This window comes from Rhinatrema bivittatum, chromosome 1, assembly GCF_901001135.1.
Source record: "Rhinatrema bivittatum chromosome 1, aRhiBiv1.1, whole genome shotgun sequence".
Lineage (NCBI taxonomy): Eukaryota > Metazoa > Chordata > Amphibia > Gymnophiona > Rhinatrematidae > Rhinatrema > Rhinatrema bivittatum.
This window is the reverse complement of record NC_042615.1, coordinates 527,004,995-527,032,626: the sequence shown is the minus strand read 5'-3', so window position 1 is coordinate 527,032,626 and position 27,632 is coordinate 527,004,995. Positions and strand designations below refer to the sequence as shown.

The 27,632-nt window shown below is 44.2% G+C and overlaps 1 protein-coding gene across 3 annotated transcripts in view; it reads left to right on the top strand.

The window, feature by feature from the left end:
- PUM3 (pumilio RNA binding family member 3) overlaps positions 1-21,240 on the top strand; it is a 139,842-nt gene extending 118,602 nt beyond the window's left edge. For 2 of the 3 annotated variants that reach the window (XM_029613347.1, XM_029613337.1), the window contains exons 17-18: positions 11,547-11,637; positions 21,005-21,240. In XM_029613347.1, the coding sequence (XP_029469207.1) occupies positions 11,547-11,637; positions 21,005-21,137 (224 nt within the window). In that variant the 3' untranslated portion in view covers positions 21,138-21,240. The remainder of the gene's footprint in view (positions 1-11,546; positions 11,638-21,004) is intronic. The other variant, XM_029613327.1, reaches the window with a different exon arrangement.
- The last annotated feature ends 6,392 nt before the right edge of the window (positions 21,241-27,632 follow it).

The following is a 27,632-nucleotide window of genomic DNA, read 5'->3' as shown; positions in this document are numbered from 1 at the left end:
TATGGAGATTTTAAAAGGCAATGCTGGAGCTGCCTTCCTTCCTCAGGCTGTCCTTTTTGCCCTTGCTTTGAGTGTGATAGACAGGGGTGTCAGCACATTATGGCCTGCACACTTCATCTTTAAGGGTAAGAGCCAGATATGCATTTACTTGATTTGCTGGAACTGACATTTTTTTTTGTTGTTTGTTTTTTTATTAATCCTACCACCATTTTATTTGGTGTGACATGCATTCTGTACAAAACACTGGCAGCGTTTTAAGGAACTGACACGACAGAAGGCAGTACCTTCATCACTGGGAGGTTTTCTCTCCGTGTGCTTCTGAACGCTTCTGACCTCTGAGTGAATGGAATGTTAATTATCCAGTTCTCGCCTCGCCAGACAGTGCTGATGAAAAGGTTGACTTAGTGTTGCCATAGTAAGGTTTAATATCTTGCCTACTGCAGTTCTCTATGGGCTGGAATTTGATTTGCAGCTGTCGTACCACTTTTTTACTGCTAGGGCAGCAGACTTCCATGCATGTCTCTCAAAAACAAGCTGCAGATGCTCCTTAAGCATTCTTTACAATGAAGGACTGCAGGGACACCCAGGGAGTCTGATGACAATGTCAGGTTTTTTTTTGTATGCGCGTTCACGGGCAGGAAACGTGTGCAGACATTTTCCTGGCAGCAGAATTTTATGCACTTAAACTGGCCATGCATATGCTCACAGCTGCACATGAAACCAGAGGGCACGCAACCCCCATTTCACTACCCCAAATAGCAACTGTGACAGTGCTCACCCACCCATCCCTCACACCCCTCCAATATTCTTACGCACTCTTGCGTGCTCTCCACACCCGTACATATGCACTTACCTACACACTCTTTCTAAACGGTCTTCCTCATACATCCACATGATTCAAAACAATGCATCGGTCATACCTCATGGTTCACGTGATCCATCACACGCGCCAATGTGGGCAGGTTTCAGAACTTTCTAAAATTTGCTGGAATGTTTTTTTTTCACAAGCATGTGCAGTGTTTCCCCGGGTACCTGTGGCCCCACAACTCTTTGGTTTAGCTTTTGCTGTTGTCACCGTTCGACTCCTTGAAGCTCTGCAGTGATCATGTTTAAAGAAATTTCTGTTCCCGCCCACTTAGGCTGTAGTGTTCCTCAAGGGAACACTGATAAATATTTATTTAGCTCCTTTGCTGGCTATGATCAGATTGCATGGTGTGAATTTCCAGTGCTATGCTGATGATCTTCAAATATACTGCTTGCAATCAGATAAAAATCCATCCTTCTTACAAGAAAGTTTATAACTGCCTAGCGGCAATTTCATTTGGATGAAAGCCGATAAGCTCTCGCTTAATGTAGCTAAGACTGAGATTTTATGGGTTAATAAAGATGACATTTTTCTTTCTGGTAAACTGTATGTCCAGAGTCTGGGTGTTTAGCTGGAACCATCACTTTTAGCCTTGAGAAGCATTTTCTTAATATTTCTAAAAATGCCTGGATTGCCCTTCGTATGGTTTGCCACCTTAAACCTTTTCTGACTGACTCTCTCTGTTCAGGCAAGTAGTACAATCTTTGGTAATTTCAGTTTGACTACTGTAGGTCACTTTTCTGGGCCTTCCAGCTCAGAACATTTATCATTAACCATTGAAATAGAATGCTGCTGCTGCCCATTTGATATCAAGAACCTTGGTCCAAAATCTTATTTCATTAACTCTGGCCAGCCTTCATTAGCTTCCCATTATTTTTAGGGTTCAGATTAAGGACCTCAGTTTGTACTTTCAGACCTTGCAAGATATGAGTCCAGGATATATGGCCAATAAGCTGAACCTGTACACTCCTTCTTGTTCCTTGAAGTCATGCAGTGATCTTCATCTCTGTATTCCCTCTTCTAGAGGCTATAGATGGATTGAGTTTTTATATATATTGTCCCTTTTTATAGCATGCTCTTCCAAAGGAATTGCACCTAGAGCATAATTACTTGATGTTTAGAAAAGCCTTAAAGTCTCATTATAAAGTTCAGACTTTCCAGGGCCATATTTGATTGGATACTTTGTTATTATGTATGACAGACTTTACTTCATTTATTATACTTTTTCCTATTTATAGCTTTGATGGTGTTAACAGAATATAATTTCCTTATCCTGTCAGACCAGGCCAGACAAATTGGCTATATTCCCCTACCAGCAGATGGATGCAGAGAGCAATGGTTTTGCTGATGTCCCCCTATATAGGGGTCCAGTGCTGACCTCAGCCTGCCGGTATTCACTTCCTCCAGGAAATGGTAGGTGCTTCTGCAGTCAGGTTTACTGAGACTGACCTGAGCTACAAAGTAGCAGGTGAGTACAGGGGAGACAAGGAGAGAGCGAGCATGTCCGGGCTTACCAACTGCAAGAAGCTTGGTGGCCTTCGTGGCTCCCTGCAGCCTATACCACCTGGCTCCCAGGTGCAATGGCCATTGCCATATGTGCTTTGAAGGGGGAGGAAAAGCCAGAATCCTAGCACTGGAGCTTCATTCTGCAGTGTGCCCCCCAGTAAGTCTGTTCCTGCTGAATTGTTTCCTCCCTTGGCGAGAACAGTGGCTATTTTTGAGTCATGTGGCGTGCCTAAAGTAGCTGAAATTGAGCCTCTGAATTCATCCCCTGTTACCCCGAGAAAGGGCCAGGGACATGGTGTGGCTTTTGGTAAGGGGATGATTTTGGGTCCTTCCTCACTTTCTGTGGCTGACTCTGCCTTCTCAGAATTTGTGGTGCCCCCTCTCCTGCTTCACCTTTTCAGGGCTAAATGGTCCTTGCAGTGGTGAAGGAGTACTCCCGGTGGGATATGGCGTGTGAGTTAGAGGAAGTGAGATCTTTCTGTTCGGGCACTTCAGTTCGATCCCTAACGAAAGGCATACAGGGAGAGTTAGGGGAAAGCTCAAAGGAGGTTGAGATCCAAGCAGTGTTTGTTCAGAAGGGAAGAGTTGCCTTCCTTAATTATTATTACTCTGAGATCCTTAGGCATTACAGAGGACCAGAAGGAAGAAAGCAAGGTGCTTGGTGACTCAATTATGCTGGACATGAGGAAGCATGCATAAACCTTTCCCCTGCACCAGTTGATCAAGGAATTAAGCGCAGCAGAGTGGGATTCTCCAGAGGCAAAATTGAAGGTTGGAAAAGTAATAGGTAAAATATACTCTCTTCATCTGGGACTAAAGGTGCCACGGATAGATGCACTGGTTTGTTCAGTTATGAAGAAAACTTACTATCCCCATCAAAGGGGTACTGTTTTGAAACGTATTGGGTCTGGCATGTTTGTGCTGGGCTCAACAATTCCAAGATAGAATACCAGGGCCTGTAGAAGTGAAGTTGGCCTCCTTGGTAGATGCCTTGTATGATTCAGTCCAGTCTTTTCAGAGACGCATGGCCACTATGGTGGCAGCCCAGCATTTGATTTAACTAAGGAACGGAGTGGCAGCCTCGGCCTGCAAAGCAAGACTTGCCAAGCATCTGTTTAAGGAGAAGGTCCTGTCTGGAGTGGATATGAAGAAAGTTGGTCAAGAACTTAGGGGAGTCAAAATCCCCAGACTTCCAGAGGATGCTAAAAATTCCTTGCTTAGCTCCAGCAAGGACTCATTTCAGGGATTTGAAGTGTTAATGCCTGGGATAGCCAATGAAGCTGATATTTTTCTAGGCCACAGTCCTTTCAAGGGGATAAAACATGGGGACAAGATGGGTCTGCTAGAGATTTCAGGAGCACCTATAGCTCCCAATGAAGACTGGAGGAACACTTTTCTGGTGGCATGATAAGCTGTCCTACCAAAAGTGGGCCCAAATCACTTTGGATTCATGGGTCCTGGATGTTATGAAAGATGGCTACAGTTTGGAATTTTCCCATTCTATTTCAGATGCCTTTTTGCAGTTTCTATTCCACCCGTCTATGAGGGAGGCAATTCAGATGAACCTGGAATGTCTTTGTCAAATGGGAGCAGTGCTCCCAGTCTGGATTTGGAAAGGGGACAAGGAAGATACTCCATTTATTTTGTAGTCCTCAAGAAAGAAGGGACATTTTGGTCCATATTAGATTTAAAGCAGGTTAACAGGACTTTGTGTGTTACATTTCTGGATGTAAACTCTAAAGTCCATGCTGCTGAAAGCAAAACAGGATTAGTTTCTAACTTCCCTGGTTTTAACAGAAGCATAGCTTCACATTCCTATCAGGCAGGAAGATCAGAAATATCTGTTCTATGCGGAGCTAGGTAGATGCTTTCAATTCTAGACATTGCCATTCACACTAGGCACCACTTCAACGACCTTGTGAAAGGTACTAGTTGTAGTACCTGCAGCCCTATATCAGCAGGGCATCTCAGTACACCTCTGTCCTGATGATTGGCTAATTTGGGTGAAGTTATTCAAAGGAAGTCAGACTTCACCATCAGGATAATATAGCTCTTGTAAGAGCTGGATTGGGTGGTAAATTTTACAAAGAGCAAGTTGGAACCCATTTAGTCTTTTCAGTATCTAGGCACCATTTCGACACACAAGTCATCCTGTCACTGGAAAGACTTGGGAAGATTCAGGGTCAAGTGCGCAATCTGTTGATGAGCTAGAGCCCCACTGTGTTCAACTCTTTATAAGTCTTGGGTTCAGTGGCAGCAGCCCTGGATCTGGCGATGCAGGCAAGGGCACACGTGACTTTTACAGAAATCCTTCCTATCTCGGTGGTTTCCTCAGTCACAAGTGTATTCCAAGAGACTTCCACTGTCAGCAAAACTCAGAGCAACTTTTGGCTGGTGTCTGGAGAAAAGGAATCTGGAAGGCAGCAGTTGCTCTCAATCAAGCCATGCAATGTGCACCAATGAAACCGAAAGGAGCTTGATGGGGTATCTAATGTATCCTAGATGGATTGACTCGGATGACATATACACTCTTCAGCAACCAAGAGTGGCTGTGAGTATGTGATTCCACTTTCTGCATCAGAAGAAAAGACTTAAGTTTTTGTGTACAATCGTGTAATTATTGAAGCATGTATAATTAATGATCGGATATCTGTGCATTAAACATGGTGTTTTGCAATACCTTTTTTCCAAAATTGGCCAGTAACTTGGGAGCCTTCCGTGGCAAGTATATCACCATTTTCTTCTCTCTTTTAAGAGCTGATTCTATCGCAACTTAATTGACAGGGTGATTATACTCTCTAAACCCTATGGATTCTGCAATCTATATTTGAGGTCTAGTTTCCTTATCACATTCTCATTTGAGGCAGATGGAAATCAGGTAGAGACCTTGGTCCCCCTCCAGGGAGAAAGATCTTGAGAAAAAAAGAAAAATGTTTGCCATTCTCCTCATTACATACTGAAAATAGCCCTGCCCAAATTGGCTAGGCTGACTTTCACAGTCAGGCCATGGAGGGGATGAGACTCACCCTTGCAGGAGTAAATATCTATATTTCACCAGATGAGTGAGACACCAAAGAGAGAAGGAGATTATGACTATTTCCTAGACCAGGTACCCAGATTACCCTTGTAATCCAGAATAGGGTTACCCAAGGTGCCCATATCAGGCTCTAGGGGATGCCTAGTATCCAGGTCCCCATCGAATAGGATGCTTAGACCAGAATGAAACGGAGAACTGACATCTTTTATACCACCCATGTCAAAAGATCCTGGGACTTCTGTATTGACAGCCCTTGGGGATTTTTGCATCGATGGTGCCATAAGTGGCAAAGGCTTTGGTGGCACACGCTTTTGATGGTACAAAGAATGACGCTTGCTTTGACAGTGCTGCAAGCAGCACTTGTTGCGATGGTGCCATGAGAGGCTGAAACTTTGGCCCTGTGAGGATCTAAACCTTTGGCATAGTGAGCTCGATGATGGTTTGACTCTGACGCCATGAGTGGCACTCGCATAGATGGTGTCTTTGGTGCTTGCATCGATGGCCACATGGGTGGTGCTTGTGTCAGCATTGGGTGAACATAAGAACATGCCATACTGGGTCAGACCAAGGGTCCATCAAGCCCAGCATCCTGTTTCCAACAGTGGCCAATCCAGGCCATAAGAACCTGGCAAGTACCCAAAAACTAAGTCTATTCCATGTAACCATTGCTAATGGCAGTGGCTATTCTCTAAGTGAACTTAATAGCAGGTAATGGACTTCTCCTCCAAGAACTTATCCAATCCTTTTTTAAACACAGCTATACTAACTGCACTAACCACATTCTGTGGCAACAAATTCCAGAGTTTAATTGTGCGTTGAGTAAAAAAGAACTTTCTCCGATTAGTTTTAAATGTGCCCCATGCTAACTTCATGGAGTGCCCCCTAGTCTTTCTACTATCCGAAAGAGTAAATAACCGATTCACATCTACCCGTTCTAGACCTCTCATGATTTTAAACACCTCTATCATATTCCCCCTCAGTCGTCTCTTCTCCAAGCTGAAAAGTCCTAACCTCTTTAGTCTTTCCTCATAGGGGAGTTGTTCCATTCCCCTTATCATTTTGGTAGCCCTTCTCTGTACCGTCTCCATCGCAATGATATCATTTTTGAGATGCGGCGACCAGAATTGTACACAGTATTCAAGGTGCGGTCTCACCATGGAGCGATACAGAGGCATTATGACATTTTCCGTTTTATTCACCATTCCTTTTCTAATAATTCCCAACATTCTGTTTGCTTTTTTGACTGCCGCAGCACACTGTACCGACGATTTCAATGTGTTATCCACTATGACACCTAGATCTCTTTCTTGGGTTGTAGCACCTAATATGGAACCCAACATTGTGTAATTATAGCATGGGTTATTTTTCCCTATATGCATCACCTTGCACTTATCCACATTAAATTTCATCTGCCATTTGGATGCCCAATTTTCCAGTCTCACAAGGTCTTTCTGCAATTTATCACAATCTGCTTGTGATTTAACTACTCTGAACAATTTTGTGTCATCTGCAAATTTGATTATCTCACTCGTCTTATTTCTTTCCAGATCATTTATAAATATATTGAACAGTAAGGGTCCCAATACAGATCCCTGAGGCACTCCACTGTCCACTCCCTTCCACTGAGAAAATTGCCCATTTAATCCTAATCTCTGTTTCCTGTCTTTTAGCCAGTTTGCAATCCACGAAAGGACATCGCCACCTATCCCATGACTTTTTACTTTTCCTAGAAGCCTCTCATGAGGAACTTTGTCAAACGCCTTCTGAAAATCCAAGTATACTACCGTGTTTCCCCGAAAATAAGACAGCGTCTTACTTTCTTTTTACCCCCAAAAGTCCCACTATGTCTTACTTTCAGGGTATGTCTTATATTGGAAAAAAAGTCGAATTTGGTTTTAACGGTGTAGCTCTTCCTTTTACCACTGGAACCGGAAGCGCTCATGTCTAGGGGCAAAAATATAGCGTACGGTAAAAGCACTGCTTATGGTTCCATATCACAGTCTCCCATAGGGTTACAGCCTCATACAGTATCCCAAACAGGGATAGTATATGTGTTATGCGAACAGGGGACATAGGCAATATACTATAGGTGTTATGTGAACAACAGGGGGCAATATTACCCCCTGCTATGCACACAGGACACAGAACAAGTACTGTATGGCGATATCTCATCGCTGCAACAGCTACCATACCTCTCTATCCTGTGTCTTCGCAGACAGCGCGATATCAGTGCGGGAGATCGCGCGGGGCACATCCAATGAGAGCTGCCGGAGACACATGACGCAATGTCTCTGACAGCTCTCATTGGCTGTGCCCATGTGACCTCCTGCTCTGCTACACAATTCAATGAAGCCGGCGCCACCGTCCTCCGCGCTATGCCGTGGCTACCTTTTACTTTACTACGTCTTACTTTCGGGGGATGTGTTACATTAGCCGACCCCCCCTAAAATTCCCACTACGTCTTACTATCAGGGGTGTCTTACTATCGGGGAAACACGGTATATCTACCGGTTCACCTTTATCCACATGTTTATTAACTCCTTCAAAAAAGTGAAGCAGATTTGTGAGGCAAGACTTGCCCTGGGTAAAGCCATGCTGACTTTGTTCCATTAAACCATGTCTTTCTATATGTTCTGTGATTTTGATGTTTAGAACACTTTCCACTATTTTTCCTGGCACTGAAGTCAGGCTAACCGGTCTGTAGTATCCCGGATCGCCCCTGGAGCCCTTTTTAAATATTGGGGTTACATTTGCTATCCTCCAGTCTTATCTTCTCTAAGTGCCCCTTTAACCCCTAACGGTCCAACTGACTCCCTCACAGACTTTCTGCTTCGGATATATTTAAAAACGTTTTTACTGTGAGTTTTTGCCTCATCCATATTTTGTCCCTCATCCATTTTGTCCCTCATCCATATTGCAGATCTAGAACCAAAACCTAGTCTGATTCTGCTCATGCTCGCATTTACTCAGGGTTGTAAAGTTTGACCTAAAAGCTTCTCAAGCCCAATATGCGTCTACTCCACTCCAGGCACGGTTTCACATGAACTTTCTGGAGCTTGTAGCCATGAGTTATACCCTTATGCCTTCCAATACTGGCTCTACAACAAATCTTTGTGCATGCAGACAGACAGCATAGGGACAATGTGCCTTCCAACACACAAGCATGCATAACCTCTTAGCTGCTCTGCAAGGAAGCTGCACAGCTCTACCCTTGGCCCTTGCTCACTCCATGTATCCTCGGGCCACTTATCTAAGAGATTTACTGAACGCACTAGCAGACCTTCTCCTTGTAGGTTTCCATCCTCTCGAATGGTCTCGGACTACATGTGTAGCGGGCAAGATCTTCTAACGCTGAGGTCAACCGAGCTTGCCCTCTGCGTCCGAATCGAACCATACAGTGCACAGATTCTACTCCCTACACATGTTTCCAATGCGTTCCCATAGACGCCTTTCTTCCATCAAGGGCCTCTTAAATGTGTCTCTTCTGCTGTCACTCATAGCCAGCACTCTTCTAATGTTGAACTGTTCCTCAGACCCATGTCCTGGCCGAGACCAGTATGCTTCCCATACTTCTCAATCTATCACACCAGTAACCAATTCGCCTTCTCACAAGTCAGTCTCAAATCGTAGACTCACTGATGTTCTCAGGTACTGGTAGCGTCACAAAACCTTCCACACCTAAATCCTACCATTCAAAATGGCATGATTTACCACATGACACATACAAAAGGGTATTTCCCTTTTTCTTTTTTCTACACCACTCTTTTCTCTTGCTCCCTGGGATTCTGCTCCCCAGACATCCTCCACATACGTACACCTCTGTTCCAATTGGTGTATCATTTGGGAGTGGGGATACCCGATTAACGGTAAACCCCTTCTGAGTCAGCTTACCATGGATTATCCACTGATCAAGCTGCCTCTATTTTCGCTAGTCACAGAATGGAAACCTGTATCTTATCCTTATAAGTCTCATACATTCTCCATTCGAGCCTTTCCATTCCTCTCATTTCACAGTTTGACATGGGAAATTCTTTCCCTCATAAATGTCATTTCTGCCAACAGGGTCAGTGAGTTACACACCTTGTTACATGCTCATCTGACCCTGCGTTCCTCCATGACTGAGTGGTTTTACGTATTCAACTTCATATCTTTCTTAAGGTAGACGTTGCATCTCACCTTACTCAGAATATACTCTGTCCATTTTTCCCAACACCTCTCTCTCACCAAAGCGAGAGGGTTTTTCCATTCCTTGGACAGTAATAGTGCATTTGCATTCTATCTAGATCGCACTACACTCCATAGGAATTCCACCTAACTCTTTCCTTCTGTGGCAAGAGTCAAGCTGCGAGTTCCATTGGGCAAACAGACCTATTCCTCCTAATTGACGGTCTGTATCTCTTTTCCTACCAACAAGCAAGCATTTCACTACAACACTGTGTGTAACCACATTCTGTTGCGTCCGTCCCAGCCTCAATAGCTTCCCCTCAGCCACTGCTGCTTGTACATATTTATCAGGCTGCAACCTGTAGCTCTCTCCATACCTTCACTGCCCATTACTGCTTAGATAACGACTAGCCGGCATGCTCCAAGTTTGGCCAGTCCATCTACTCTTATTCTTTTCAGTTTAACTACCCAATATCCTTCCACCAACCCGTTACAGGTTTCAGGATGCCCTCCGTTCCAAATTCCACCCCCGTCATTGCACCTTTCGTGCGTCTTGGGTGCATTTGGTACACTCTCGGGCATCCTCAGCTCGTGAGGACTACCATCCTGTTAGTCCTCACGAAACCCACCCGCCACCCTGCGGAGTTAGATCTGTATACATTTTTACTTTTATTTTAGTTTCGCTTGCGCTTTTAGCTATAAGACGAGACTGAGGGAGACACCTGTGGCTCACAGGGATAATTGCAGGCTGAGCATGCTCAGTGCACTCAGTGTGCCAGTGTCAGTCAAAGCTTTGTAGAAACTTTGACAGAAAAGTTTTTCATACAGGGCTCCATCCTGTGATGTCACCCATATGTGAGGACTAACATCCTGCTGTCCTGTGAGAACACCTGTTACAGGTAAGCAACACTTGCTTTATGTATTTGTTGATTTTAATGCAGGCTGCCTCCAGAAATTATCGATAGTCATCAGATGCTGTGGCATGATTTATATGTGTAAGATATATATAGAGAGAGGGATAATATATTTACACCCACATGAAACAGTTTAATATGTAAATGTTTGATGTCTAATTCTGTTCTTTACAGGATCATTTTGGGATGGGTAATAGTGCGGTGATCATGATTGTTGAGTTTAACTATCAAAATCTGAAGTTTTGCTTAGGGCACTAATTGCACCGGCCCTACATCAAAGGGCTGAATAGTTAATCCTTTCTAAAGGTATACAGAGAGCTTGAGCTGCTCCAGATTTCCGTTCACACCCAGTACTTTGTAGAAGTTTGTTTATTTACATTTCTTTATAATGCTAGCCATATATTTGCATTGTGTGTAGTATGTAACTACACAGTTCTTCAGTTAACTTTCTTTTTAGGGGAACCCACACCAGAGAGTAATTATTTGCATGATCCATGTTAGTACGTGAACGGAAGTGAGCGTTTCAGACGTCCCTTTTGTGTATGCTTACTGGCTCCAGCACTGCTCATTTCTCAGCAGTTTAGCTTCTGTGTGGTGTGCATTTATTGTATCCACTGATTGATTTATCACACTTATAATGCCGCATTATCACATTATTCAAAGTGGCTCACAGTAAAAACATTCATAATAGTAGAACAATACCGGCTGAGAGCTGCTCTGTTCAACCCAACCAGGCAGAGTGCCATGGATTAGAGTGCCTCTCCCCCCTCCCCCGCCCCACTCCCAGGATGCAGGGCAGTATAAAAGAGTTTGTTTTATGAACACTTCTTTGGAGCCTACACCTAACTATTCAGAAATGCCAAAGCCAGGCAAAAAATGCATTTGTGTTGTGCAGCAATCAGTGTGCAGGATGTATGGGCAATTATTGGATCTATTGAACAGCCTCCCTGTGAAAGGGAACAAGATCTTATGAATGATGCAGGAAGAGTCGTGTGGTTTATTCATGGTTACAAATGACTTTGTCACATGCTTTACACAATACCATGTGGTTTTCTTACAGAGCGCTTTGCGAGAACGCTGGTGGAACATGTAGGCATTGAAAACCTGAAGTCCTGGGCAGAAGTCAATCGTGGGGCCATTGTTCTCTGTTGGTATGTGTTGCATGGCTCATGCATTTCATTGTCACGTTAAAAAGATGCAGAAGCGCTGTACGGGGTGGGTACAATAACCAAGAGCTGCTACTCTGTCCCTGAGGGTATCCTCTCTTTATCACTCTTATCAGCAACAGCTACGGGGGGAGGTCCAAAAGTAGGAAGTGGCACCAGCTATGCAAGTGTCACAGGAGCAAGAAGTGGAGCAGCAGCAGAAGTGTCTTTGCTACCAGCAGAGAGCAGTGCTGTGTCCTTGCAGCCTCCTCCTTCCCCCCTCCACTGCCCTCCTACCTAGCTTCATGTTAAAGCACATGAAGCCTACGTAGGAAAAAGAGGGAGAAGAGGCTCTGTTGCTGGCACAGGCTGCTTAAACCTGCTGCAGGAGAAAGGGCAGGTCACAGATCTTCCAGAAGTTCCCGGACACTTAGGCTGTTTGGAAAGAGCTGTGGCAGAACCCATCACCAGAGCTACTGAACATAACCCACTTTTTCATCTTCACTCTGGCAGCGATAGACACTTTTTTTTGTTTTGCAATTTTTTCTCTTCATTAAGTCGCCAGGTCCCTCTCTGTGCCTTTCCTGTGGTGTCCCCAGTCAGGTTTTTCGGCATTTTCGGTAAGTTTCCTTTTGCAGTTGATTCTCCCATGGTAGCAGTGCCTCTGTGGCTGCCAGCCATTGATGCCCGCTGCCATTGTTCAATATTCGGCCCTTTTGTTTCTCCCCATCAAAGCCACGTCCAGTTTTAGCGGATGCCCCCAGTGCCCGAGGGCCATGTCTCTCACTGATTTTCATGAGGTATGCATCCTCTGCCTGGGGGCATTGCATGACAACCGGAGTTGCCACTTGTACCCCCAGATGACCCCGAAGGGATTTCTGCTTCAACTCGACAAGATGGATCAGCTCTTCAGGTCGAGGAAGCCCGAGCCATTGGCATTGGTGGCATCGGCATCTAAGGACCTCAGCGCCACACCAATGGACACCATGCCATCGACATTGGTGGATCATCGGTTCCGTCAAGATCACCAGTGAATAGGGGTGTCTTTCTCCTTCGGACCGAGGACACCCAGTTCATGTCTTTGACCTCTGAACCGAAGAAAGACTGGGCCGAGCATAGAGGGAAGTCTAAGAAGCATTGGCACCAGTCCCTGTCCATGCATGAGAATGCACCAGCTTTTGCCGCAATGCCCCCAAAGCGGCCCCCATGGCGAGAAGTGCCCGTCCTCCATCGATGCCTGGAGTCTGCAACAGTCTCCATCAGTCCTGGTGCCAGTCACTGATCTCCCTCACGGGCAAGGAAAATCTGTCCACCCCTCCTTCCCCCAGTCTGTGTTGGCATCAGCAACATTTGAGGAGGATCTGGAGCAGAGAGTCCATCTGGCGATTGAGTGGGCGCTGCAGGGCTTCAGTTCTGTGGGACCATCTGCACCAGAGCTGGTGTCGCCTGTCCTCTTATTGCTTCTGGAGAAGCTCAGTGTGCTTATTGGTGCATTGCCAACCCTGCTGGAAGCAATTTATTGGGATTGCACTGGTGCCAGGAGGGACACCAAGGCCTTCCCCTACCCATAAAGATGGTTGTTGCCAGTTCCTCCAAGAAGGAAGCTCAACTGGGGCCAGCGGAGACACTGAGGCCTATAGTACCCCCATTCAGTTCCACCGGTGCTTGCACCTCTGGAATTAGGCCAAGCACCTAGGGCCCCATCCCCTGTGGCATACAGCGAGGATGAAGGTCCCTATGACCCGTGGGGGGATGATCAGACTGAGTCCTCCAAGGACTCAGATGTTCTCCCATCAGACCCTTCTCCTCCAGATGAGTGAAGGAATTATCTGCTAGAGGACCTAACCTTTGCAGGATTTGTGAGGATAATGGAAGCAATCCCATTCCAGCTTTTGTCAGGCACAAAATGCTTGATATCCTTCAGTTTATGGAGCCTCCTAAGGGGAGATCATGATGGTCCTGGTACAAGAGAACCTTAAGGAGTTGCTGAGGATTTGGGAACACCTCCTCACAGTGCCTCACATTAATAAGAAGGTGGACGGGGTTTATCTCATCCAGAAGGCTACCGGATTCAATAAGCGTCAGCTGCCTCACTAGTGGGTGGTGGTCGAATCTGCCCTCAAGAGAGCCAAGCGTTCTCAGACTCATTCCTTGGAGCCTCCGGGGAAGGACCACAGAGTGATGAACACTCTTGGGAGGAAGGTGTTCCAAGGCGCCATGCTTATTGCCCGCATCACTGCCTACCAGCTCTACATGAGCCAGTACTCGCAAGACATCTGGAAGCAGGTACCAGGAGGTCATTGAGCAGCTGCCTCAACATCAGCAAGACACCTTCATGTCATTGGTGCACAAAGGTCTGGAGTATGGAAAACACAAGGTCTGTGTGACCTATGATGTTTTCAAGACAGCATCGAGACTCTCTATAGCGGGAATCAGCGCCCATAGACTGGCATGGCTGTGGGCCTCTGATCTCCAACCGGAGATAGAGGAACGACTCACTGCTGTGCCGTGTACAGGAGAGAATCTCTTCAGAGATAGGGTGATGGATGCTGTGATACTCTCCACCAGTACTCCGTGTCCTCCTCTTCCAGGAGGTTGTTGAGGCCGGGGTCAGGGAAGTTTTTCTTTTGCCAAAGAAAGTAGTATCCTCCGCCTCCTCACTCCCTTCAACACCATCAGAGCTCCTATGGTCATCCCAGGCAGCAGAGAGCTCCCAAGCCCAGCTGGCCCTTCAGTAAAATCTGGGAACGGGGTTTTGACTGGGCCACAGGGAGTGGAAGTCGGTCGCATGTACCCGGGACGATGGCCCCACTGGTCGGGGGCAGGGTGTGGTTCTTTGCGAACTAGTGACCCAGTTAACCTCGGACCAGTGAGTTCTGTCCATCTTCCGACAGGGGTACCAATTGAATCTATTAGGTGTCCCGCCAAATTGCCCTCTCTGCCCATATTGGGCCATTTGTGCATCAGGTGGTACTTTCAATGGAGCTATCCTACCTCTTAATGGCCAGAGCGGTCGAGCCAATGCCACCAGAGCAAAGAGGGCAGGGACTCTACTTCAGGTACTTCCTGATTCCAAAGAGAACAGGAGGACTCCGTCCCATCCTAGACCTCTGAGGGCTTTGAACAAATTTCTAAAAAAAGAAAAGTTCAAGATAGTTTCACTGAGCACCTTGATCCCCCACTTTTACAAAAAGGGGATTGGCTATGCTTTGTCGACCTAAAGGACGCATACACCCATATCAAGATCTTCCCCGGTCACAAGAAGTATCTCCGATTTGTGGTAGGAAAACAGCACTCCTAATACTGGGTGTTGCCGTTCGGACTCATGTCCACCCCATGGGTTTTTACAAAATGCCTGGCCGTGGTGAGGATGCACCTCCACAGATTGGGAGTGCATGTCTTCCTGTATCTGGATGATTGGCTGGTCAAGAGCATGCTTCAGGTGGGGGCCATCCGGTCCATGTGCTTGATCATTCGGGTATTGGAGTCACTAGGGTTTGTCCTCAACTACCCAAAGTCCTGTCTCGACCCATCACCTCAATTGGACTTCATAGGAGCCCTGCTAGACACAGCTCAGGTCAAGGCCTTTCTGCCTCATCAGAGGGCCATCGCTTTTGTGACCATTGCGGCAGAAGTTCAACAGAGTCAGCAGGTGACAGCCTGGCACATGTTAAGACTGTTGGGCCACATGGCTGCAACCGTCCATGTCACTCCCTTGGCACGCTTACACATGTGCAGAGCCCAATGGGCCCTGAGGTCACAGTGGCGCCAAGCCACTCAGAACTTCCAGGATTACATCCAAGTCACTATGTCTCTCAGGGACTTATTGTCCTAGTGGCAGGTATTTTTTAATCTGGACTAGGGGATCTCCTTTTGGAGTCCCTACTCAAATTGTGCTAACCATGGATGCATCTACCATGGGGTGGGTAGTTCCTGGCGTTCAGGGCGATCATTTACACACTATAGGCTTTCAGAGATCGGCTGTCCAACAAAGTTGTCCTGATCCAGACCGACAACCAAGAAGCCATGTGGTATGTCACCAAGCAGGGAAGCACCGGATCATACTTCCTGTATCAGGAAGCAGTCCAGATCTGGTCGTGGGCCCTGTCCTATGGGATGGTGCTCAGGGCCGTGTACCTGGGCGGGACAGAGAACATAGTAATGGACAGACTGAATCGAGCCTTCAGACCTCACGAGTAGTCCCTGGTAACAAATCGGATGTTCCACCTCTGGGGGAGCCCAGACATAGTTCTGTTTGCGTCCCCTTGCAACAGGAAGGTGCCTTGATTCTGCTCCCTGTACAGGTCAGACAGCAAACTAGCCTTGGACACCCTTACCCGTCATTGGGACAAGGACTTCTGTACACACATCATCCAATTCCCTTAGTGGCAAAGACTTTATTGAAGCTTCGCAAGGACAAAGGGCTATGATCGTCATAGCTCCTCATTGGCTGAGACACATCTGGTTTCCACTCCTACAGGAGTTGTCTATCCGGAAACTGATCAGTCTGGGGACTTGCCCAGAGCTCATCACACAAAATCAGGGCAGGCTGCAACATCCCAACCTCCAGGCCCCTGTCGTTCACAGCCTGGATGTTAAGAGGTTAATCCTGCAGCCGCCTGATCTTTCAGAGGATGTGTCTCGGGTCTTGGTGGCTTCTAGAAAGCCTTCCATTAGAAAGTCCTATGGACCGAAGTGGAGGAAGTTTTCCATGTGGTGTGAGCAGAAGGCCCTAGATCTATTCTTCTGCCCCACACAAAAACTGCTTGATTACCTTCTACACCTATCGGAGGCTGGCTTTAAAAAAAACAACTCTGTTAGATTTCATCTTAGTGCAATTGGTGCATACCACCACAGTGTAGATGCTATACCAATCTCTACAGCCTATAGTTGTATGTTTTATGTGGGGCCTACTTCAATTGAAGCCTCCACTAAGGCCACCTGCTGTGTCTTGGGACCTCAAAGTGGTGTTAGCTTGGCTGATGAAAGCTCCTTTTGAGCCACTGCACACGTGTGATCTGAAGTACCTGACTTTGGAAGGTCATGTTTTCGGTGGTGGTCACTCCAACATGCAAGGTCAGCAAGCTTTTTTATTTATTTATTTATTTAAAAACTTTTCTATACCGTCGCTAAGCTATGTAACATCGCAACGGCCTTAGTGACTTATCCACCTTATACTAAGTTTTATCATGCAGGGTGATCTTGCAAATGCACCCTAAGTTCCTGCCTAAGGTGGTGCCTGATTTTCATCTTAATCAGCCAATCGTCCTGCCAGTTTTCTTTCCTAGGCTTCATTCACACCAAGGTGAGCGAGCACTGCTCAGTTTGGACTTCCAAGTGAGCCTTAGCCTTCTTTCAGAGTGAACAGAAGCCCATAGACAGACAAGCCAACAAGAGGAACCTGGCTTGGACACATGGTATAGGGCATGCTGAGTATGCTCAGTGTGCCTACTTAAAGTTCTAGAAACTTAGACATAAGTTTTCTATATCAGGCTCCATCTGATGATGTCACCCATGTGTGAGGACTAACATCCTGTTGTCCCCGGAGAACACCTGTTACAGGTAAGCAACTCTGCTATCCCTTTGCTCGAGAGGGTGCTCCACTTCCCAGCCCTCATGGATACCCACCTCCCTCCTTCCCCTTCCCTTCCCTAGCCCACCACTGTTTCTCTCCCTTGCTCCTTCCAGTATTGCTGCTGTTTCCCTCCCCAGATTCTCTGTTATGGTTGGAATGGAAATCAAACTCAAGGTCTTAAAGATTTTTTTGCAAGATGAGATTTTTCAGAAGATATTACTGGGCGAAAGGGGTGTATGCTAGAATTTTTGTGTAACATTCACTGCTACCCAAGAAGAAAGGTTGTGCATCAGTGAGTCAAAATTTGTGAAGTAATTTTTTTTTTTTACAGTAAGATTGATTGCGTATGGGCCAGCCCAGCAGCTCAGAGCCAGTTCTGCATGCTACCATGCAGATGACCCGGATTTGATGCGCTGTTAGCATTCACAGTCCCCCCCAGGGCTCTCAATAAAAACACATATTGGTTGGACTTGGGTGCACACAGAGTGAATTCCAATGGAAGCTGCAATCTGCGGTCCCTAGCCAAGGACTCGCACTGCAATGGCTGGGATAGGTGGGGGCAAATCCCTGCAACTGTGAATGAAGGCTCATGGTACTTATCAGGCCAGAAAAAAGTCAAAAGAATGATTACATAAACATTTTTCTAGCCTTTTTATGTCAAGTCTGTTTCTTTCCATCTTATTGTTGTCTTTGTCTATCTTTTATTCCTTTTATAGTTTTTTACCCCTTTTATTTTCATCTCTCTCCCTTACTATCATCTTCCTTTCTTCTTTTCCAACCCTCCCTCACTTCCTTCTCTCCACAATTTTTTCTCTTCCGTTGACCTTTCTCTCTTCCCTCCATAACTTATTTCTCTTCCATTATTCCTTGTTCTTCAACTTTCTCATTCCTTCCCTTTTTCTTTTAAGCTTTTTGTTCCCTCTCTTCCTTCATTCTGCTAGTGTGGATGGGGGTGCTGTGATTTGGGGAGTAAGCTGTCCATTTTCTTTTAAGCTCTCCAACTTCTCTAACAATCCCCTCCCACCACCCCCATTCTAATCTCCGCCTATGCCTCAATCTCTTTTTCGGTCTTTTCTCTCTTCCCGTTTACCCACCCCATTTAGTTCTCTTCCCCTTCTTCCTCCCCTTGGTGTAGACCCCCTTTCAGGACCTCGTTCTTTTCTGCTTCAAAGATCTGCTTTCCTTCCTCCAGGGTCCTCTTCTCTCCCCTCCCCCTTCAAGCTCCTGATCTGTCTTCCCTCTCCATCACTTCAGGGTCATGTCCTTTCATCCATAGCCCACCTTTAGGGGTTTTACCTTTCTCCTACCTTCCAGGTCATGCAGCCTCTTCCACTTTCTCCCTCTTTCAGATTCCTTTCCTCCCCCTCCTCTTTTAAGGCCCTCTCCTCTCCTCCACAGCAGACTCAACTGGAGAAGGGGGCATCACAATTTATGTACAATATCAGTATGTGTGTGAGAGAGGGGTGTGAGAGAGCATGGGAGATGGGGGGGGGGGGGGGGATGCTTGTGTGTGGGTGCCAGAGAGTGGGAGCCTATATGAGGAGATTGTAAAGGAGTGTGGATGTGTGTGAGAGATTGGGAGCTTGTGTGTAGGAAAAAAGGGTCGTGTGTATGTGTGAGACAGTCTGTGTGAAGGGGTGCATGAGAGAGAGGCATAGGTAGCCTGTGTGAGGATGTATGTGTGAGAGAGAAATGGAGCTTGTGTGGGTGTGTATGCAGGAGAGAGGGACCCTGTATGAGGAGATGAGTGTGTGCGAGAGAGTGAGGGAGCCTGAATGAGGGGATGTGGTATGTGATCTGTACTGGGACCCATGCTTTTCAATATATTTTTTTTTTCTTTAACATTTTTTATATACCAATGTTAGTTGTGGACATCACATTGGTTTACATTAAACCTGAATGCAGCCGGGGGGGCTTTACAGAGGAATGAACATTATAACAGTGTGTAAAAATGTTTATAACAATGATTATAACAATGATTATATTAAAACAATGATTATAGCGATGATTCGGCACGGAGAGTGCAGACAGTGGGAGGAAGCTAACTATTATTATGGACAAAAGATTTGTACATACCGTATAGGGATATTTACAGGGGGTATTAGTCTATATAGTGTAATTTTTTTTTGTTCTATACAGAGTAGGAGGAACCCAGGGGTTTATAAATATATTTATATAAATATATATATTTATAAATGATCTGGAAAGGAATACGATGAATGAGGTAATCAAATTTGCAGATGATACAAAACTATTCAGAGTAGTTAAATCACAAGCTGATTGTGATAAATTGCAGTAAGGCCTTGTGAGACTGGAAAATTGGGCATCCAAATGGCAGATGAAATTTAATGTTAAGTGCAAGGTGATGCATATAGGGAAAAATAACCCATGCTATAGTTACACAATGTTAAGTTCCATATTAGGAGCTACCATCCAAGAAAGAGATCTAGGCATCATAGTGGATAACACATTGAAATCATCGGCTCAGTGTGCTGCAGCAGTCAAAAAAGCAAACAGAATGTTGGGAATTATTAGAAAGGGAATGGTGGATAAAACGGAAAATGTTATAATGCCTCTGTTTCGCTCCATGGTGAGACCACACCTTGAATACTGTGTACAATTCTGGTCGCCACATCTCAAAAAAGATATAGTTGCGATGGAGAAGGTACAGAGAAGGGCAAACAAAATGATAAAGGGGATGGAACAGCTCCCCTATGAGGAAAGACTAAAGAGGTTAGGACTTTTCAGCTTGGAGAAGAGACGGCTGAGGGGGGATATGATAGTTATTTAAAATCATGAGAGGTCTAGAACGGATAAATATGAATCGGTTATTTACTCTTTTGGATAATAGAAGGACTAGGGGGCACGCCATGAAGTTAGCATGTGGCACATTTAAAACTAATCGGAGAAAGTTCTTTTTCACTCAACGCTCAATTAAACTCTGGAATTTGTTGCCAGAGGATGTGGTTAGTGCAGTTAGTGTAGCTGGGTTTAAAAAAAGACTTGAATAAGTTCTTGGTGGAGAAGTCCATTACCTGTTATTAATCAAGCTTGACTTGGAAAATAGCCACTGCTATTAGTAGCATGGGATCTAGTTAATGTCTGCGTACATGCCAGGTACTTAAAGCCTGGATTGGCCACTGTTGGAAACAGGATGCTGGGCTTGATGGACCCTTGGTCTGACCCAGTTTGGCATGTTCTTATGTTCTTCTTAATTTATAAACAGCAAGCCACCTATTTACTTTATAAAGCAGAGTGCTATAACATCTAGATTGTAATTTTCCAAGGGACTTGTGCATGTAAAAATCATATTTTCCAAGTAGAAATGGTCTTTTTACAAAATTTCCCTCCCAGTATGTTGCTAAATTTAAGTACCTATATCATGTTCACACACAAAACCTGGTTCGAGCAGCATCCCTGTGGCAGGGTTGGGATTTGCACACATGAACATAAAGTTTCCCGAAAAGTTTCTGCGCACAATTGAGCAGGTAAATCCTGTGCAGGTAGTTCTGGTAGGATGCTTTTCCCCAAAGGAAAGCTTGCATGCATACTTTTCCCTTTGAAAAGTGATGAAACTATGTGCATGATTGCCATCTAATTTATGCGGACTGTTACAAATTTAACCCTTTTGTTTCCAAAAAGCTTCCAGTCAGCAAAAGGTATCTGCAGATGTGAAAATGGAATTTGTAGGTTCTACGAAAGCTTTTTCTTTAAACACAAGCCCAGCTTTTCTCACGTGATCTGATATATACTTATCAGATATTTGATTGTGTGTTTTTTGTTTTCTCTCTGGTTTAGCCTTCTTCAGAGCGCTGATAAAGAAGTGGCAATGAATGTCAGGAGTGGACTGAGGAGCCTTGTACCAAAACTGCAAAGCAATAAAAATATAAAAGGCATAGGTGCTTTACTAGATCGATTGAGTTCTTCATAATACAGCACAATGCGACAAGAAAGACTTTTTGTCTGTGCTATGTGATTTCCCTGCAGGGGGGGGGGGGGGGGGGAGAGCAAATGTATTTTTAGTCCTTATATGTAAAATTCTTATATTTATAAATAAACTGCTATACCAATATGAACTGAACCATTTATTTCAGTGTTTAAAGTTTCTTCCTTTTTGGCATCCTGTGGCTGACAGGATTAAGATCTAAATGTGCCTCATCCATGAGCAGATTACACAAGATTAATGCAAGTGTCCATTACTGAGCCATCAATTGCCTCAAACCAAATTAGACACCAGTAGTTAAATTTTTGTATAGAGAAACTGCTATGTAGCTACACAGCTCCAGCAAGGCCTGCACTACAGTATTTCCTATGGCCCACTTGCTCTTATCTATGTAATAGGAGTTTCTGTCTATGTAGAACAGACGTAGGGCCCAGTATGGCTTCCATTGACATCTACATGCAGATAATGCAGAGCAGAAACCTTGGAAACTAGATTATTCACTTGCTTTAAATACCGCAGACAACAAACAGATGGAATGTTTTATTCAGTACTTTTTACCAGTTGAATAAAAACAAAAATTCCTCTGAAATAGATTAAAACTATGTTAATCTCTATAATGAAGAAAAGCAGAGTTGAATGTAAGAATTGCATACTGTTTCAGAAGTGCTGAAGTCTCTTTCCTGTGCTCTACTCCAGTACCATCTCATCTTGCTCCCCCTCTTCCTGCTGCTTACAACTGCCTTACTAGCAAAACCTTTTTAGATTATCCAACTAGCAGCTAAAATCACAAAAAAAAACCCTCCTTGAACTCTTTTCACTCATTGTGTTTTTCATTCCAAATGAGATGTATTTTAAAGTTTTCTGAAAGCATCTGCTCAGGGGCAGCTTCTGTGCAACATGTAGCTGGCCTGGTGGCCCGGTCCTATGCTATGCATGGGCAGAGGACACACACAGACACACACACACACACACACACACACACACACACACACTCCTCTGGAAGCACAAGGGCAGCAGCAGCTTCCTCCTTTACCTTCCTGGCCAACAGGATGACTTCTTTAGATATAGGATTCCAAGCTTCTATGCCTTCTGCTTTTGCTTACACGACGACTCTTTTCGACTATGCCATCAATACTGCTCTTCCTCCTGCTCTTCTCGGCCCACACAGCTGACTCTGCTCTGGGGTCACCTCCTTTCAGCCAGCAAAGCAGATGCTGCTCCATCCCTTGCTCTTCTTGTTCTACGCAGCCAACACTGCCCTGGGGCCCTTCTCCTTTCGGTCCGCACTGCTCTGCCTCCTCTTCTCGGCCTGTGCAGCCAATGCGGCTCCGAGTCCACCTCCTTTCTGCTGCATGGGCCCACGTTGCAGCCTGCGCCTGCCAGCGACGGCATTTTCTTCCCGCCCGTGCCATTGCCGCCACCCACAGAACTGCGCCGCTAGTGCTTCTACCTGCCCAGTTTATCTGCTCTATCCCTTCAAGGTTAATTTAACCTGTTTTTGCTTGTGGAGGAGATCCTCCTTTTGTCTAGTTTAAATGTCAGTAGGACTTGAAGCCAACCCCTCATGGTTGGATGTAAACCATCCCATTTAGAAAGATCCCTATCGTCCCAGATACATCTCTGGTCTCTTCATTTACCCAAAACCTTCCCTACACAAATCTTTCAACTATGAACGAAAGTTCTTTGTGAGGGCAATTCCTTCTTCGACCTTGTTGGAGGCAGGTAACGGGCACTTCTGAGAAGGTCCTGTCCAGCATCCCTTTCCAAACTCGAAGCTTCAACAGTTTAGAACCTTTACTAAATTATTTGTACTTCGAGGTATGATATCCACTTCATCGCTTCATATTTATCTAGTTTAACTTCTGGCCTTTCTGCCCATCCCTGCAAACTGAGGCACCTGGAAGGCAAATACAATTCTCTGTCCCCACAGCTTTATATCCCTCACTAGTGATGTTCATTTGTTTGAAATTAAACTGAAAATGTTTAAAAACAAAAAATTCCCATTTTGTTTCAATTTATTTTTAAAACAAAAGAAAACCAAACAGTTTTGTTCCTTTTACTTCATTTCTATTTTAAAAAAAAGGTTGTTGCTGAGATAAAACAAAAAACCTATCTGGCCACTCCTCTGATTCCTCCCCTCCCTCCCCCCCCTTTTTTTTTTTCTTCTTTTTATGGGGTAGGAGCAATCCAGCAGTCGTTCTGGCCCCACCAGAGGTTTTCTTAGATATAATGCCGGCAGACTGAGACTGGCACAATTGTTAATTCTTCCATAAATGGTTCTGGCCTGAGTCTGGGTCTGCCTGGCGCCATTGTTAAATGTATTCATACAATATGGTGCTGGGCTCAGCCAGCCGGGATCCTTTCTAAGCATACCGCCTGCAGGGTAGGAGTAATCAGGAATAATCAGAAATTCTTGCCCTATAAAAAAAAAATATAATAAGGGTTTTTTTTCCAATGAACCTCATATTTGGTGTGGGTTTTTTGTTTGTTTTTTTAATTTCATTTGCTGTTTGTTTTGGGTATTTTCATTTAAATAAGAAATAAAACAGGAACAAAACCAAGAAAAATCTGTACATCTTTGCACACCCCTAACCCTTCACTATAAATCTTCTATCAGAATTTGATTTTCTTTTGGGTTCCTCTGCTGTCTTTTATAAAGTCCTTACTACAGCAGATTACCTCATCAACCGTAACCAAAGATGATCTGTTCTCGTCATCCTGTCATGCATTCCAGGTCCCCTATATGGATCTTCAATTTGGATGCACATTGGTGGTAGGAAATTTGAATCAAACAATTACCACCAAGGGTCCTGAACTTGGTGGGTGAAACAGATAAGTATGGGAAAACAAGTGTGGGAGCTTGCTGGGCAGATTGGATGGGCCATTTGGTCTTTTTCTGCCGTTGTTTCTCTGTTTGATTCCAAAGCCCCCAAACGTGCCCAGCTACCTTTTTATCACTGTTCCACAGGGCAGCAGTTCTCGGGTCTTACTGTCAAACTTTTAAAAACTGTATTTAGCATAAAATAAAATGCAGCTACTCACATTTTTGTTGGCTTTAGTGATATTTTTAACTTAATTATTCTGTTAATTTTAGCCTTCCCATGAAGCTGTGGTCACCCAAAAAAAAACCACTATGGGTGACTATATTTAAGAAATGCTATACTAAAAAGCATGGATTAGCAAGTTAAAACTAAATCAATGGGTAGAAACAAGAGGCATCTCTCCTCACAGCCAAAAAAAAAAGTGCAACACCCAAGACTTCTCTTGCTTCTACCCACTGATTAATTTAGCATGCTAATCCAAAGCTGTGAGTAGCTCAGTGAACAATAACATTCATTCACTAGCAGCAGTGCTCTGCACATTAGCTTAATTAAGAACTTTGGTGTGTGCATGAAAACTACAAATAGAACAAATGCATCACCCCATTAACCCAGTTTACATCTCTTCAAGGAGTAAGATTCAGCTAACTGTATCCCTGTGCTCCTATTTAGCCAAAAACCAAATGGCAGAAAACACATAAAGTTAATCCCACTTACATCTAACAGGTAGTGAGTGACCTGAAATGTGCAGGGCTCAGTTACCGCAGGGCTGTTTCAGTTCATCATCGCCTCTAACAGGATTTTCATTGCGACGGATCCAGATAAATTAATTGGCAGCAGCTAAGGAGTTGAAACTGCCGTAAAGTATTTTGCTAAGTCTTTTTTTTTTTTTATAGCCCTCCAGAACCCAAACCCAGCTGAAGTAATCCATGTACATTTTTAAAGCTGCAGCTCAGCACGTTGTAGGTGAAATGATTTTTTTTTTTTTTTTGGATGTTAAAACTCAGTGTAATGAACCTTTTTTACCTTTAATAGAAGGCTAAAGATTTTCAATAAAAGAAGTTGCTGGTTTGTGCAACACATTAGATTGCAGCTGCCTCTTTCCAAAACAACTCTGCTGTCATTTCTTTTGATATATATTTTTGTTTTTCAAATATCAATGTATTAACCGACCAGCTACTGCCATCATTGCTGGAATGGAGAAAAATACATTCAACATTTACTCTATGATCACCCTAAATTTAACCAATAGCTATCAAGCCAGAAGATGAGGCATATGGCCATGAATGTAGTCTAGGTTAAGCAAATTGTAGAAATAATGAAAAGGAATAATAATCAACCAAACATTTCCCTTCCCCTAAGCAGTGTTTGCACATTCTCAAATCCACACCACTTTAGTAAGGGTAATTTGCGGTAGGTAACTACTTCCCAATAAAGATAGAAGTTCTTCAGAGTTTAACTCTGGTTTTCTCACTTTGTTCCACTTACTCAAAAAATAGTCCCCATACTAACACACAATTGTAGGTGTGGTCCAGCCTTTGGTCAGTAAGCTTTTCTATAATGAGTGCCTCACAAATTTTACTGAACCAATTTTGTTCCCCAGGAGTTTGTGGTGTGTTCTAAAATCACACAAGTGTACGGTATAAGGCAACAAGGAGGTGAGAGTAATTTCTCTTCCTTCTATCATGCATCCTTCCTACGTCCAGGATGAAAAAGAATCTAGATTATCATTATACATATATATATTATATAATACATTATATATATACACACATGCAAGGAGCAATTTCAGTGAGGTGGTGTCTGTCTCTGGAATAGCTTACCCATTGCTCTTTGTGATCTGGCAGATTTTAAATTGTTCCATAAACATGTTAAATCAGCCATTTTTCAGTAAAGGTTTTGCTTCTTTTTAATTTTATGTATTGTTTGTTGCATATTGTTGGGTATCATAAATTGTAATCCGCTTAGCCTAACATTGTTATATAGGCGGAATAGAAGAATTTGTAGTGAATAAATTGTTTTCCAGCATTTCCATTTTTAGCTTATTAACCAACCACCAAAGCTAAGTGATGATGACACTACCACCAAATATATGCACCATTATACCAGTCTCCCCACAACCTCTCCAGCACAACAACTATCACCTCAAAATGTTAACCTGTTTGTTGAAAGATAGCAACTTATAAAGAATGGTATAATGGTTTCCCTTAATTTGAACATAGATGACAGTTCTCCTGATTCCCAGATGTCCAACCAGATCCCTCTCACTGGCAGATACCCCCAGCTCAGATTTCCACCCCCACCCCCTATAAAGGAATGGCCAAACTTCAGTTCTTGAGGCAATAGGATTTTGTACTGTTCCAAGCAGTTGTTTCCCCTCTCTCCGGTCATAAAAGATGCAAAGGGATTGGCCCAGAAGAAAATATAGAATATTCTATAGTATGGTTAGAGGAGGGGATGTTGGAAAGATTTGTTTAAGAGATGGAGTAATCCCACATTCTAAAAGTAAATTAGCTGATTACTATAATCTTCTACCTGAAACCTACTGAGCATTCAACAGAGGATATGTGCCCCCCCCCCCCCCCCCCTCAAGCAAACAGTAGCCCTCTGTCCCCCTGTCATGCATCCCCTGGCTACCCAGGCCCATGCCAGTAAGCCGCCCCTCTCCACCCACCTGCTGCAAACATCCTTGTCGTTCCTGCCTGCTGGTCCCACTGCCTACGTCTAACCCTGTGGCTGTTTCTGCTTCCATGTGGCTTCCCCTTTCCACTCTCCTGCTGCAAACAGTCTTCTTCCATCCTGCCTCTGGCTCTGCAACTGTTTCCCATCATGTGCGTTCAGCACTGGAAGAGCTTTGCAAAGAAACACTTAAGAGGATCACTGCACACATGTGGAAGTAGATTTTGTGATCTGATGAGATTGGATCTAAGCGATTATGTATGGTGTAAAAAAAAAAACAAAAGAAAAACTAGCATATCACCCTGCTGACCCCCTCTCTACAGAAAAAATAAAGTGGTGGTGGAAGTATTATGTTGTGGAGATACTTTTCAGTAACGGGGAAAGAAAGGCTTGTGAAGATTGAGAAAAAGATGGATGGTACAAAATACACTATCAAAATGTAGCAAATAAACTGATGAAAATCAATTTAAATATCATAATAATTCTCCTTTTTTGGTTTTTTTTTCTTTAGAATTTTACTAAAAGTCCTCATATTATCCCTTACAGATGGGGCTACACAGTTTCTGAAAAGGAAGAAACCTCAGATAGCCCATAACAAAATCACATTATTCTTCAGTGATTTGCAGACCGTGCACCAGCTACCATCATAGGAAAAAATCCTTTTTTATTGCAATACTTCAGTCTTTAAAATAAGATGTGCAATGTCCAATTTCACAATGTTAAATTTCCTCTAGTAAAAAAAAAATGTTTTAGTGCATTAATTATTTTCTTCAGACAACCATAGAAATGCAGTACTTATCTGTAGAAAAGCTAGATTGACGTGGGCACATTTCACTCACATAGGTTGCTTCAGGGTTAAAAAATTCACAGCAGCAATTCATGTCAGTGATGGTGTTTCAGCTCTGCTCAAATCACGGCAGCCATCTTGATTTGAAAATGGGAAAAGACTTCTGGATTCCAACTCTCTGAAAACATACTTGCCCAA